The sequence below is a fragment of the Pseudopodoces humilis genome, chromosome 3, assembly GCF_049639895.1.
Source record: "Pseudopodoces humilis isolate 2021_Gansu_Grassland_sample_001 chromosome 3, ASM4963989v1, whole genome shotgun sequence".
NCBI classification, from domain to species: domain Eukaryota; kingdom Metazoa; phylum Chordata; class Aves; order Passeriformes; family Paridae; genus Pseudopodoces; species Pseudopodoces humilis.
Genome location: NC_142202.1, coordinates 101,896,601 through 101,911,441, shown reverse-complemented (window position 1 = coordinate 101,911,441; position 14,841 = coordinate 101,896,601). Strand labels below are relative to the sequence as shown.

General features: G+C 37.0%; 1 protein-coding gene across 1 annotated transcript in view; it reads left to right on the top strand.

The window, feature by feature from the left end:
- Positions 1 to 14,841, top strand: part of NBAS (NBAS subunit of NRZ tethering complex) — a 161,626-nt gene that overhangs the window by 5,213 nt on the left and 141,572 nt on the right. The window contains exons 3-11 of the mRNA XM_005521850.3: positions 260 to 296; positions 2,028 to 2,105; positions 3,028 to 3,075; positions 4,172 to 4,215; positions 4,625 to 4,758; positions 5,405 to 5,538; positions 5,662 to 5,760; positions 10,016 to 10,154; positions 11,532 to 11,597. Coding sequence (XP_005521907.3) covers positions 260 to 296; positions 2,028 to 2,105; positions 3,028 to 3,075; positions 4,172 to 4,215; positions 4,625 to 4,758; positions 5,405 to 5,538; positions 5,662 to 5,760; positions 10,016 to 10,154; positions 11,532 to 11,597 — 779 coding nt within the window. The remainder of the gene's footprint in view (positions 1 to 259; positions 297 to 2,027; positions 2,106 to 3,027; positions 3,076 to 4,171; positions 4,216 to 4,624; positions 4,759 to 5,404; positions 5,539 to 5,661; positions 5,761 to 10,015; positions 10,155 to 11,531; positions 11,598 to 14,841) is intronic.

Sequence of the window (14,841 nt, the reverse complement as noted above, 5' to 3'; positions counted from 1 at the left end):
ACCAAGTGTTGAATGACAGTAACTGAACTGGATTTTCATCCTGTAGGAATTAGTGATTTTTTATTTTGTTTGTTTGGTTTTCTTCATTTGTTTTTGATTTGCTGTTTGCATTTAACATAAGAATTCCTTGGCCAAGTAATAGAGGGTTTTTGCCTCAATACCTTTTTCTTTACTGAGCTTTTGAGGTTCCCTGTCCAGTAAACTGGAGGGTGTTTTAAGACTGGGATAGAGATGTAATTTTTACCTTTTCCCATTGTAGGTCCTGCATTGATTTTGCTTCGGTACATCTGGTACAGGTAGGTTTTATGAGAGTACTGCTTAATTTTCCTATTTGCTAATATTTTTATAGCTTTTTGATTTGATGGAAAGTAATTCTTAAGAGGAGTAAAACTGAACACTTGTTTAGAATATTGTCCAAGCAATGCTTAGATTGGCCTCTTTTCATAAATTGAGTTGTAGCTGCTTAAGTTGCATCTGAAGCCTAAACAGAAAAAGACTGGTATATACTAGTTTGACTTCGTGCATTTATCAGAAGTTGAAGTAACCTTGCAGTTGGAACAGGTTTTTCCAAACACCTATCCATCCTCTCTACTCCCAGCTGAGACAGTGCAAGGGAAGCTGTTGTTGGGTTTTTCTTAAGCGTCAGAGACAGATATGATGGTGCGACACAGTTTGCTTCCTTTAGAGTAATAACTTAAAATTTTTTTTCTTTGACAATTCAGACTCATACAAAAAGCTTGATAACTTCTTGAGCAGCACTCATGCCATTTATAAATTTAAGCTTTGATTCAAAAAGTCATTAAATGGTCCCAGAAATATATTGGGGTAAGTACAACGTTTCTGGAAAATTTCAGTGCTGTGGTTATACCACTTAGCAGGTTTGAAGGTACCAGTTACCCCTTTTAAAAGATAATCTGTTGGTTTTGAGTTATATTGAAAGAGATATTAATGTGACTTCCTGTGAAACAGTACTGTACTTGAATTTGGCAGGGAATGCTGTTTTCCCTATTACTGGTGTTCTACTTTATTTTTGTGCACCTATTTCCCCCCCCCCCCCCCAACCCTTTTCTTGTGAGGGGGTGATGTTTATCGGCACCATACTGTCATGTAAATCTAGTTGAAGGGATTCAGTTGTACACAGAATTCACTTACTTTTCTCCACTCCCTCCAGTAGTCATATTTAAGAGCTAGTTTCAAGCTTTTATAATTTTTTCTAGTTGCTGTTTTCATGTATTTGATGAAAGAGTTTTGAAGAGAGCTTGGGAAACCTCTAAAGTCCCACTAAAAACAGAAATCTTAATTCCAGCTGGTTCCTTGGGGCTCTGTCCAGCTAGGTCTTGGAAAAGATGAAAGGATGGAGAACCCAGACTCTCTGGTCAGCCGGTTCAGGTGCCTGACTGCCTTCATGGTGAAAAAATCTCATAATGTCAGCTTGGACCCTCCTTGGTTTTGGAATTACAGGAACATTTAGGTTGGAAAGAACCTTTAAAGTCATTGAGTCCAACTGTTACCCCAGCATTCCTAAGTATTCCAAAGGCTTGATCATAGTTTGTTGTGTTTCTGCCGTGCACCTCTGTTGCTCCCATCTTCCTGGTAATCTCCTAGGTATCAGTCAGAATGCTGCTGTTATCCTGAAACCTTCCCTTCTTCAGGCTAAACAAGTACAATTCCCACTGTATCTGATTCATTGTAGGGCAAGTCATCCAGTCCCCTGATCATCTTGGTACCCACCCTGTTTACTGGTGGTCTGGTTTTAATGGGTGTCCCAAAACTGGCTGGTGACCAGCATATAAAGAGTGATAAATAAATGAACAATTCCCTTAATATGCAGTTATGTTCTGTTAGTAAAAACAAGGCTGTTGTTAGCCTTTGTCGTTGGCAGGGTGCAGTGTTGATTCATGTTCAGTCACAAACCCTCTCAGGTAATAGATGGTTGCCTTGAAGCTGAGTTGTCTGGCATGTGTATATCAGGTACTGCATTTGTCCACTGTGTGTTCTGATTCAGCCTAATGGATTTGGTATTTCAGCCCCGCAAAGTTTTCTCTGCCCGCTGGACTGGTTCGTCTGGTTAGTAAGCAGATCAACTGGCACCTCGTACTTGCAAGGTAACCAGCTCCCATGCTTTGCCATTTCTGACAGGAGTGAATATATTAACGCTTCCTCTGCTTCCCCCCACCATCCTCACTGATAGCTGTGCTGAGTTGGTATTGTGCTAAAGATGTGTTATTCTTTCTGGCCAAGAGAAATACTCTCTGCTGTCACAGGTGGCCTCAGTGTGCTACCTAGGGGCTTCCACCTGCTTCCCTTAAGTTAGTTCACCTCTCACTCAGGGCTGAATGTCTGTCTAGCTTTTGAGGCAAAGTGGCTTGCAGGGCAGTCATTTTCAAATTCAAGTCCTGAATGTGGTTCATTAAAGACTTACAACTTGGCAGGATATATAGTTTTAAAAGAAGCAATTTATATTTGTGGAAAGTGAATGCATATCCTCAAGACTTGTCTGCTGTTGCATACACAGAGAAGTGAGAATTCCAGGGCTGTTCGGGAGGAATTTTGGCAACTTCAGTGAGATTACTGGCTTTTAAAAGTAAGCACAAATATGCACAAAAAAAAGATTCAGTGACATGATTACATGAAGGTAGTAGGGGAGGTTTTAGTTTGTTGTATGCAAAGACACATTACTTACTGAGTTATGATAGTTGTTTATACCAGATAAAACAATACATAGTTTTGCACATTGCTGTTTAAAATTACCTGTAATCAACATCTGGCTCTGACTTCCGCAGTGGGATATTAAACATTATGTTTTCTTGGTGCTGCTGGAAAAGAGTGGCAGATAGTTTTCTGTGAAATGAATATCATAGCATGGATATTTTATTTTTAATAAAAACTGATGTCGCCCATTTTTCTTAAAATATTTGTGAATGAGGCAATTTATATCTAACCATGGAGAAAAGCACCTAGGACTCTGATGCACATTCTGTAAGGAGTGGACTTTACATGAACTTTCACATCTGTGTTTTCTTTCAGCAATGGTAAATTGTTGGCAGTTGTTCAAGACCAATGTGTAGAAATCAGGTAACTTGGCATTATCTTTTACTTCAGCTGTGGAGTTCTGAGAAAGCGTCTCTGGTCATTTGCTAGCAATATGTTAAAAGATGTTTTTTTTGTTTGTTTTGCAATGTTAAATATTGTGAAATTTATCTATAGAATGATCATAAAAGCAGAAGCCTTCTGTTTCTTTTTAGTTCTCAGCTATCCCCCTTTTAAAAAAAAAAACCAAAACCAACATAAACCGACCTTGACCTGCCCTCCCCCAATTATAATAGACGTGTTTATATATCTGTATCTCTCTTCGTTTTCAAGATGCAAAAGAAAAACAATCAAGATCCTAAAAAATACTCAGCACAAATTACAGTCTTTCTAAACTTTGCCTTTCTGCCCCCTCTAGAAATTCCCCCCTAATAAATGGGACAAGGAGCTGATATCTAGTGTTCTCTGTGGAGTAGCTGGCATGTATAATACTTCACCTTATTTTACAAGTGGTGTGGATTGCTGTAGAGACTGATGCTTTCCCTTTTCTTGTGCTCTCTTAACAGCAAGCTCTCCTTTACCAGTTCAAGAGCACATTTAGCTGTAGAACAGATCTTGATTGAGTGTGTTTACTTGCTTCACAAAAATCCATTTGCTAGAAGGTCAGACCTTCCATTTATATGTAAAAGAAGCAAGTGTATGAAAATTGTTCAATCAAAAGTGGTGTGAGCACCATAAACGTCAGCTTAAAGACTATAAAATAAATCTTGTGTTTCAACTGTATTAATGTAACTATATTCTTGCATTGTTTCTAAAATTGTAACCTAGAGAATACTGACTAGTTTTTTTTTTTAATTCTAAAGTTATACGAAGCACTAAAATGATGCTGTCCTATTTCGTATGGCATTACAAATAAATGAGGGATGTTGCTATTTATACAGTTGGAGGAGATCCTCTAAAATACTATTTTAGTTACTGTAGCTGCCCAAGGGTGAAAGGTACTATCTGCTTTTTTGAACAAGTAGAGGCATGCAGGCCTTTGAATTGTGCACTTGGAATATTTTTCTAGTGTTCTGTTGCAGAAAATTGAATAATGGGTTTTTTCATATCTAAATTCATATGAATCTTTTTTTTTTTGCAGGTCTGCAAAGGATGACTTTGTATCCATAGTTGGAAAATGTCAAGGTATGGCAACCTCTTCATCATTACTTAGTGTCATCATTGTTTGTTATGCATACATTGCTAAATGGTGGTGTTGGTTTACTTTAACAATAGTGATATAATATGTTAAAATCATTGGAAAGAATCTCCTAATAGTTTTGCTTTTTGACTAGCTCTGTTACTCTCCCTCTGCCACTTCTCTCCATGATGATTAATACATGAAACCTGAATCTGAAATGAAATGATAGTTAGATTTAATGCCTCTGGGAGACAATATGGGGTTTTTCTTTTTTACCCTCCTCTGAGATATGCTTGTTATGCTGGTAGGGGCCCCTGCATTTTTTTTTCTTTTTAATGCAATTGCCTTTTTGTTCTATTTAAAGGATTATATTTATTTTTTGCTCTTATCAACAATTCTATTTGTTTTTCATAGTGCCAAAGGATCCTAACCCTCAGTGGAGGAGAGTGGCATGGAGTCATGATTGTACATTACTTGCTTATGCTGAAAGCAGTGGAACAGTCAGAGTGTTTGATCTGATGGGTAGTGAGCTTTTGGTCATTTCACCGGTATGTGCTCTCTTGGGTTAAATACAAATATAGTAGAACTTTTTTTAAGGATCATGCATAATTTCCACTCTTTGAGCTTTTTCAAGTCATGGCTTGTTTGTTATAAATGAATACTGTGCAGAAATGGACCATAAAAAGTGCCAGTGTAATACATCCATCATACGATTAAAAAAAGTCATGTGCAGCCCTTACAACAGCACAAACATTTTACATCTGTTTTGGAATTGTGGTAGATCTGTAGGTGCATCAGATAATGAAACTATGGAATCACCACAATTTGTAGTAATAGATTACAAATCTGCATTTTATATGCAGAGTCAAATTTAAAATCAATAAATATTGCTTACTTTGCTTGGTACAGTATTAGATAATTGCTGTTGAAAGGCCACACACATTATATTTTCTATTTTATGTGTTCAGAGGGTGTATTGAACAGGTCTGTGAAGGTGGCTCAAGTGTATTTCCTCAATAGATTGTCTTTGCAAACTTTATAGTAAAAATATTTCTTTAAAATCAAGATAAAAGAAAATGTATTTCATTTGTAATACAAACGATGGTAATTTAACTTTTTAGTTCTTTCACTAACAAAGACATTTTTTTAAAATCCCCCTTCTCTCCCAATGCCTGCCTCCATTTTTGGGTAAAGACAGCAAGTTTTCCAGGCGATCTGAGTTACGCTATAGCTGGATTGATCTTTCTAGAATACAAAGCAAGTGCCCAGTGGTCAGCTGAACTCCTTGTTGTTAATTATCGTGGAGAACTGAGAAGTTACCTGGTAAGGTAAGCATAAATTTTGACTTGCTTTGAGAAGGCACAGTGAATTTCAAAGGAATTCTTTCTACTCTTTAAAGAAAATAAATCTGAACAAATGCATATATTTTTTTTTTTCTCCCGCATACTTAGTGTTGGAACAAATCAAAGCTTTCAAGAAAGTCATAGTTTCAGCTTTAGTAGCCACTATGCCCATGGGATAACAACTGTCATTTATCATCCTGGTCACAGGTAAGCATTCTGTTTGTAGCTTACAGTGTAAGCTATCTGGCATTGGAATGTAAATGATGAACAAAACATGGCAAAATAAACATTAAAGTGAGTTGGATAGGGAGGGGGAGAAAAATCTGTTCTAAAATGGCATCAGTAATAACAAGTCATGTCTCTTTCTACTATAAAAGAGGTGCTATGAAGTTCATCTCACTTGACTTTCGCTATTCCATTGGTAAAATTATGTCCTTCTGTGTTAGTGTACCTTGTGTAAGCACCATGCATATTTTAGAATGTCAGGAATAGCTTTAAAAGAAGCTTCTGAATGTGATGAAAGATGGGTAAAGGCTGAAGTAGAAGTTTAGGTGATGGGTGTTTTTTGGTTTTGTGTGGGTTTTTCTGTTTTTTTTTTGTTTTTTTCCTCTCTCTATCTGGAGTTGATTGCTGGACTTGTTGGCCAGCCCATTTTCCTTACTGTTATGACTGGACCTGCCAGGCTTTGGTATTTGAAGTTGTCTTGTGATGCGTTTTCTTTATTAGTAACCTGTTTGGTACAGAAACTGGACTTGAAATGACTGCCTGCCTGCTCTAGAACTCAGTGTAGTTGGAATAGGTCCTCGTTAGCCTATTATTTACCATAAAAATGTGTCTAATTTTTTAATATCAATTTGTTACGTTGCAAGATAAACTCAGCAACTGTTTCTCTCTCCCTTCCATTGTAGGAACTAAACTTTGTTCTAGATATTTTTCTTCGATTAGATTTGTTAGGATTGAATCTTTCAGTGTTATATCACTGTATTGTTTTAAACAGAAATTAGGCTTGGCTGTAGAATACCAGAAGAAACTCAATGTTGAAAGAACTTGTTCTCATTCTTCAGTTTAAAGTAAGCTGTCATATCTATCTTGGGAAAAAAATTATTATTAATGAGATATAATGTTCTTCTAGCTTATTTTGAGAGATTAATTTTGTGTATGGCTTTTTCTTTCCACCTAATTAATATTTAGTGATTTCACATAATTAATACTCAGTATACTAAATTTACAGTTTTTAGGTAATAGCTGTGGGTTATGGAGCTTTGGTAGCACTACATGACCAGACAACAGAACCAACCCATTATTTTCTTTGATCAGATCAGGGTTAATGGTTGTTGTATTTCCTGCTATGTGCAGCTAGTTGAGTGGCTTAGTAAAGCTGAAAGGTTGAAAAGTTGAAAGTATAAAAATTGACATGTGAAAGAAACAAAATTGGATGGAATGGATGGAAAACAAAAGAACCAGTGTTTTGCCCCTGTTGGAGGAAAGTCTTCTGTTTTGAATTTAGTCTGTGGTAGAAAGCTTGTAAATTTGGCATTGGAAAATTCTAAATTTGCAATTAGAGTCTCTTGTTGAAATTTCCTTGTTACCTGAAAAAATCCTAGAAGGGCCTGAACTCAACTACTTCAAAGTTGTGCATTAAAGAAAATGATTGATACATACTGAACCTTTAATTTTCAATAATGTGAACTTTGATCACATAACACGAGTTAAACTTTGTCATTTTGTGCTTTCTTGCATTTCATTTAATCTCAGATGATGAAATTATACTGATGTCCCTTCACTGCTTGTAAGGCTTGACTTACTGCATTACTGTATTACTATGTATTTGCTCATAGCCCATTATAGTGCAATAAAATAGCAGTTAAGAACTTAATTTACTTAGTTTTTTCAACTAGATGTATGATAATTGCAAAGAGGATATGTCAATAGGGAATGTTTCTGAATCTGTAGGAAAACTTGAAGCAGTAGCTTTGGGAAAAAAATCTAATAATGCCTTTTACGGTTTTAGAGAAGTATTATATATATACCTTAATTTAGATACCTAATGTTGGTGTTCTCACATGATCCCACTGTCATCTGGGATAGAATTTATGGTGCATTTTAGTTAACAAAACTTAATTGTCTGCTTCAGTGTGAGATTTTTGTAAACTCAGATCCAAAGTTCAACAGCTGCTTTTGTTTTGGTATCTTAATCTGGAGCTGAATGTCTTATTTCTGGGTTATCTGCAATTGCTATAGAAAATATTTGATATGAAAGGCTGAAGTTTGCAATGAAGGGCTTGTGATGGAGTTAAAGGATTTTAGATTTATTTAATTTTTTTGTATCAAAATTGCTAAGTAAGGAAGAGCATGTCGAGTTTTGCTTGGATGCCTCAGCTGAGCTTGTTCTTGAGACCAGCGTTACACTGGTTATCTTCAATTCAGCTTTGTACAAACGTGTGGAGTGGCGTGCAATTGAGGTACTGCAAGAGCAGCCTGTTTGAGACTGGAGGAACTCTTGGAGATCATCCAGTCCTTTCCCTTTCACCTCAGGGTCAGTTGGAGCAGGTTGCTTGGAGCCATGTCACTGCAGTCCAAGACCTGCACATCTGTGTCAAGGTCTCTAAGGTTCTGGAGACTGAGCCTGGCAGCACATCACTCTGATTGTTTAGGACACACAGAGACAGCTTCTGGTCATCATCTTCTGCAGAATGCTGCACTCTAGGCCTGGCATTTACACAGGTCTTTTTCTATGACTTGTTGAAAGGGTTCCTGGCCCATTAATCAGGTGTCCAACTGGAACAAAAGCTCAAAGCACCCTTTGATTAGGAACAGCTGGCAAACCTAGCTCAAAGCTTCCAAAACTTGCTAACTAGCTCTTCCTGGCAGTGACAGGCATTGTGAAGTTCCTCAAAGGCTTCCCAGGAGTTGTCTGGTATTCTCAGGAGTCCTCAGATGGTCCCAGAAGTATGTAGATGTTTAAGGACATAGAAATGAAGCCTGGAAACAGCTGCACAAACCTGGTGCATGTTGGCTGTGCTCTGTGTAGAGCACCTCTGCGAGAAAAAAAAATTAGGTTGCTTCATGATCATGTCCGAAGTGACTTCTGTTTTACTGCCTTAGGCTATTCTTTACACTGCAGAATAGCCAAAGCTTAAGAACTTTAAGCATCACTCTCGAGAGAGATTTTACCACTTTCTACAACCACCTTAAAGATGGTTGTAGCCAGGTGGGGGTCAACCTCCTCTCCCAAGGAGCCAGGAAGACATAGAAGATGACACTTAAGCTGTGCCAGGGGAATTTTAGGTTGGACATCAGGAGGAACTTCTTCACATTAAGAGTGATTAGGCTTTGGAATGGGCTGCCCAGGGAAGTGGTAGGGTCACCATCCCTTGATCTGGTCTAGTTGACATGGTAGTGTATGGTCATAGGTCGGACTTGATCTCAGAGGTTCTTTTCCAGCCTGAGATGATGCAGTTCTCTCATTCATCCATGGTACAAAATCATCCAGCTGTACATTTGTGACTAGCTGGAGACATGGCAATACTAAATAAGTTTTACTGATGTCTTAAAAAGGATTAAATGTGGAAGGAATTTTTTTTCCGTTTATTCTTTCTTTGACTTTTGCATTTATAGTTTTGGCATTCCCTGCAGCCAGAGCTGTGCTGCGTGAATGGCAGCTGCTACCGGGGGCAGAGCACTTAGGGAATGGTGCAGCCTTTGGAAAGGGATAATGGGTAGAGCTTTGAGCTCCTACGGTTGTGCCTTTTGGTAGATACTTTACCTTTTGATTATAATGATGCTAGCAAACAAACTTAGACATTATTCTCCAAGTTTTCATCAAAGTAGTCATCAGTTAAATATAGAAGTGCTTGTTAATAAGGTGAAAGGGCTTCAAGGGCAAATACTTTGATACAGTTTAGTGGTCATCAGCAATAATTATAAGGTTTGCCTAAAAGTTCTTAAAATGCCACCTGTGGTGTGTAACGAAATTATTACATGCACATGTATAATTGTGGCTTTAGAAAATAGAATTGACAAACCTTAAGGTGTTCAGTCCTTCAGTGAAAGAGAAGTAGCTTTTGTATCACATCTGAAAAAATGGAAATCTAATACTTAAGCAGAATGATGAGACCTTGTCATATGCTTAAGTGATAATTTATCATTTTTGGAGGTAAGGGGGAAACACATACTTGTGGCCAGACTTATTTTTTTTAGATGTTGGGAATTGTGACTTACCTTGAAAGCTAGAGATGAAAATGAATAGTATACATGCTAGTAATAAAAAATATTGAATAATATTGAATAATATTGAAGTTTTTGGATTTCAGGGTATTTATTCACAAAGTTTCTTGTGACTGTTAAGTGTCTTGGTATATTTAGCCTTTTGTTACTCTAAGCAAACTGCTATAGACTTAGAAAAGTCAAAAAAAAGTGTGTCAGTATGTGAAATCATAATATATCTTTATATATTTTACAGACTTCTCCTTGTAGGAGGCTGTGAAACAGATGAAGATGGAGTATCTAAAGCAGCTGGTTGTGGGATATCTGCTTGGAGAATTCTGTCAGGCTCTCCCCATTACAAACAGGTCACTAGTTACGAAGATGATGTTAGAACAGTAAGTATGTGTCCTCATTTTACTGGATGAATATTGTCACTGGAAGCTCAATAAGTATCTCTTTATGAAAGATGAATTTAATGTGATGTTTTGCTATTTTTTAAGCTATGATCTGTATATCTAAACAGTTCTTTTTCCCCACAGCATCTGACTGTTTTTGCTTTTTCTGTAGTATGATTTGAACTTTAAGTTCTTAATTGTCACTTGTGGTTTTAAAACCAAAAACAAGAAGAAAGAAATCTGTAAATTTCCAAGCCACAATATTTTTTTTCTCTTGGTTGTACGTTGGGATATGTTACCTATCTTTGCTGGAAAAAAATCAGTTTGTTCTTCTATTACTTCAGAACAAAAGGCAGCACACCTGAAATAAATGTTTCAGTTTAATTCTGTCTCTTGATTTGTTTTGCTTCTATTAGAAGTAAATGTTTGATTTGGTAACAACTTGGTTATACTGAAATCAATTTACAATATACCAGGATAAATTCCAGTGTTTACTCTTATATAGGTGTTTCTTAGTATTTCAAGTGAGTTGTTAATTTAATTGCAAATGAGTAGTGCTTTTCTCTGACATGTTATATACCCACTGAAGTGGACAGAATTATACAAACAGGATTTTATTATGTTTGCATTGTTTTAAAGTAGGTAGTCTTATGGAAGTTTAAAAATAGTAACATCATAGAATATGCCACAGTTGGAGGAGACCCACAAAAAGTATTGACTCCAACTCCTGGCACTGCACAAGACACCCTGAGTCACATCATGTGCCTAAGATTGCTGTTCTACCTGTTCCAGTGCCCAGCCACCTGCTGGGTGAAGAAGCTTTTTCCAGATATCCACCTAAACACCCCCTGGTGCAACTTCAGGCCATTCCCTTGGGTCCTGTCCGTGGTCACCACTCAGCAGAAATCGGTGTCTGCCCCTCCTCTCCCTCTCATGATGAAGTTGTAACTGCGGTGAAGTCTCTCCTCAGTCTCTCCAGGCTGAACAGGCCAAATGACCTCAGTTCCTTCCTCTCAAGGCCCTTCACCATCCTCATGGCCTTCTTTGGACACTCTAATGGCTTAATCTCTTTCATGTATTGTAGCACTGCTGACTCATTCAACTCATAAGTCCCTTTTCCCAGCGCTGCTCTCATTCCCCACTCTGTGCACACAGCCATGGTTGCCAGGTTGCCCCAGATACACAATTTGTCACTTGGCCTTGTTAAACTTCCTATGGTTGGTGATTGCCCATCTCTGTTTTGTCAAGGTCTTTCTGCAGAGCCTTTAAAGAATCTTTCAGAGTTGTTTAAGTGTTTTAATTATTACTTAATTTTTGGTGCATAAAACAGTATATGAGATTGTTTTTTCATTGTGTGATTTGTTTCTGTTCTTACAGGCACAGAGAAGAGGATTATTAAGGATTATGAATTTAAGATTTTACAGCAGGCGAGGAACAGAACAGGTATTAAGATCTAGGTCTACCTCAGCAATGTATTTTACTAACATAACTGTCCATTAATGACTACTGAGAGACTGACTGAAAGTAGGTTTTAATTTATGCAACTTAGGAATTAACATTCTATTAAATGAATTGAAAAGCTTTAGCATTAAATGGAGTAGCTTGCCACTTACTTGACTTTCTTAAAGATCCAGTTCATTTGCTGAAGCTCAAATCAATGGGTTTCAGGAACAGGTCTAGAGATGTAAAGTTAAGTATTAAATGTAAACCCTTATTCAAAAGAGAAGGTATAAGAAGCCACCTAATTATTTGTTAATGAATGTGATAATCAGATCATGTTGGATGTGTTATATATTCTACAAGAAGAATGTAGATTGTGGTGATGTTTCTCAAATATATACCCAGGAGATAAAGAAAGAGAACAAAGCACAGCTTTCTGCACTACACCTATCCCACTAGAAAACAACAAAAAATCGTCAGCCCACAGTTTTCATGCCATGTGGGGAAGAAAAAATGGATGGATTCAAACTAATTATTCATGGCTCAAATAGGACAGACACAAGGACTTTATTTTTACAGTCTGAGATCGTATGGAAACATTTTGCTAAGTAGCTTCAGAAATTTATTACAGGTCAGACTTCTACTCCGGGGATGGATGTGAACCTAATGAAACTGGTGATCAGAATCAATTTATTCTTAACAAACTCTGGGTATGGAGCTTGTGTTCTCCTCTGCCCTGAATGAATGTTAAATCTTGAATGTCGTTCTGAGGTGTAGGGGTGTGCTTTCTGTATTTCTAAAGTGTTGTACAGTGCTTACGGCTTTCTTCTACATGCCTTAGGAACTTGCCATGCAGTACTGCACCTCCTTTTCTAATCTTTCCATCGTGTGTAGCCTTGGTTTGATTCCTTTTTCTATACCACTTATTCATCTTGTAAAAAAGTTCGTTTTCCCTTCTTTTGCTTTACAAAGAAAGAACAGTAAAGAATCTGTCTACCACCTTCAGTCTGTGTCCTCCTGAGAGAAAAAAATGCCTGATCTGAGTTGGAAATGACCTTAATAGATTTTTGGGATGTTTTGGGTGACTGGTTAAAAGAAGTTGCTGGTTTGATTGGAAAGAGAAAACAAATCTTTCTGAGTCTTTCTTAAGGGTGGAACAGGGAGATTTTATTTCCTTTACTGAAAATGCTAAAGGTAAAGCTTACTTAAGCTTTTTTTGCTGAAAAGCTTGTACTGCATGTAGCTGTATTAAACTTCAACTTCATCGTACTTGCCAGTACTAAATTAATGAAGAAATGTGGAAACTTATTCATCCTTGAATGTTTGATCAGTTTTCAGAGATTATGGCTTAAATATGTAAGGTATAGTTTGTATTCTTCGTGTGAAATTAATGCCAGGGTTAAAATATGACAGACAAAGCAGCTAGAGGACTTGTATAGTAGAACTGGCTATACTGGGATTTTATTCTAAGTGTTAAATGAAACTTAAAAAATGTGTAGTGCCAGCCTGCTGAGTTTCTCAACATTTTGTTTTGCTGGCAAGCTGTTTATGGAGGCAGCATTGCCTGCTTTGGCAAAGGACTGATTAATTTTTATAGATAACAAGGCTTGGGTTATAAATTTGAGTGTGTAAATGGCCACCCAATATGTAAGTCTCACAGCCAGCGAATTATTACCAACAGCTGAGTAAACATTTACCTCCTTTCAAGATCTGTGATGTTCAGTTCACTCTTCAGTTATCTGAATGGCTTGCATATTTTAGCTCTGTGTTTCTAGGTCCTTTAACAGTCTTTTGTTCTTTGTCCTTTGTGCATGCAGATTTACTTGTAAAGAGAGCATTGCCATTAGAAGCCATGTACAATTCCTGGACAAACTACAGTTGAAAGTGCAGTACTCTAGCTACCTAAGAATATAGTCAGAGAATATGAATTTTTTCTAATGTAAATACTTCTTAATAGGTTTAAAAAAACCCCTTAATGCTCTCTTTTTCGATTAAAAACAGATTTTAGGCATGGATTTAAGGAGTGCTCTCAACAGCTGCAAACCACTCTGCCAACAGTAAACAGATTTCTTGATTGTCATTGTTTCTGTAACATACCTAGAGCTTTAAAAAGCCTAAGAAATAAAAATGATAATAAAAAAACCCCCTGAGTCCAAACAAACACACTGACCTGAAAATAATACTTTTATCTTCAAATAATACCTACTAGTAGTGTTCTGTAGAAAAGTTATTAAAACTTCTTAATTGATGGATGTCAGCTAAGCTTTCTGTGCTTCATTTATGTTGGGGTATTTTCTGAGAGGGGAGGTGCTTGCCTAAAAATTGGTTAGCTGCAAACTTAGACAATTTTAACTGCAAATCCTTATTAAATTTTTTTTTAAATGAAATAACAAAATGGAATTTTATGTACAATGTAGTTTTTGGGAATCTGCATCCTGCTGTTTTTTGGGGAAAACGAGACACTTTAAAACTGAACGGTGTTTCTGAAAATACACAGTTTTGTTGGGAGAGGGGTGAATAAATGTAAAATGTATTTTCAGAAATCGTTATTCATTGCTAGTGGCACTAAATCTGACTTTAAAATTTAAGTGTGCAATTAGAGTGTCTTGTGGAAATAGTGTAGAGATCCAATTGTAAATGTGCAAGATTTCATGAATCCGTAAGAAGGTATTTTGTTAGAAGTGTATTTTGCCTCTTAAGGTATCCAGAGCTGAAGGAAAACTTAATCCAGGAGAATTTTTGTAGCCTTGATGAATTTAATTTGCAAATATTGAATTACTTTATCTGTATGGACTTAATCTGATATTCCCTATGTTACTGCTTGGTCCGTTGTCACTTAAGACGCTCTTGGATTCTGATTTAGTGTCCTGAAATGAACAATGTGGTCCCCCTAGATCTCTTAATTTCTGTATTTCTTGTATCTTTTTTTTTTTTCCTTTAGTTTAAGAATTTGTTTTGCAATAATGCCACCCAGAAGTCTGCTCCCAGGGAGGAAAGCTGTAGTAAGCTGTGGTTTAGTAATGGTCTTCCTTGGGTGGACCAGGGAGTCAGGATAGTAGAAAGTGAGGCTGCTGAATTTTCTTCCGCGCAGTTTTCTGTTCAAGTGGCTCTACATTGCTGTCAGGGTGTTCTCTAAGGAATGCTGCACTTCCAGGTTTTATTTGCCATATAATAACGTGATACAGAAATTTACATTCCTAAGGATTTGTTCATGCTAAGATAGTGTTCTTCCTTGATGCAGGTTGTT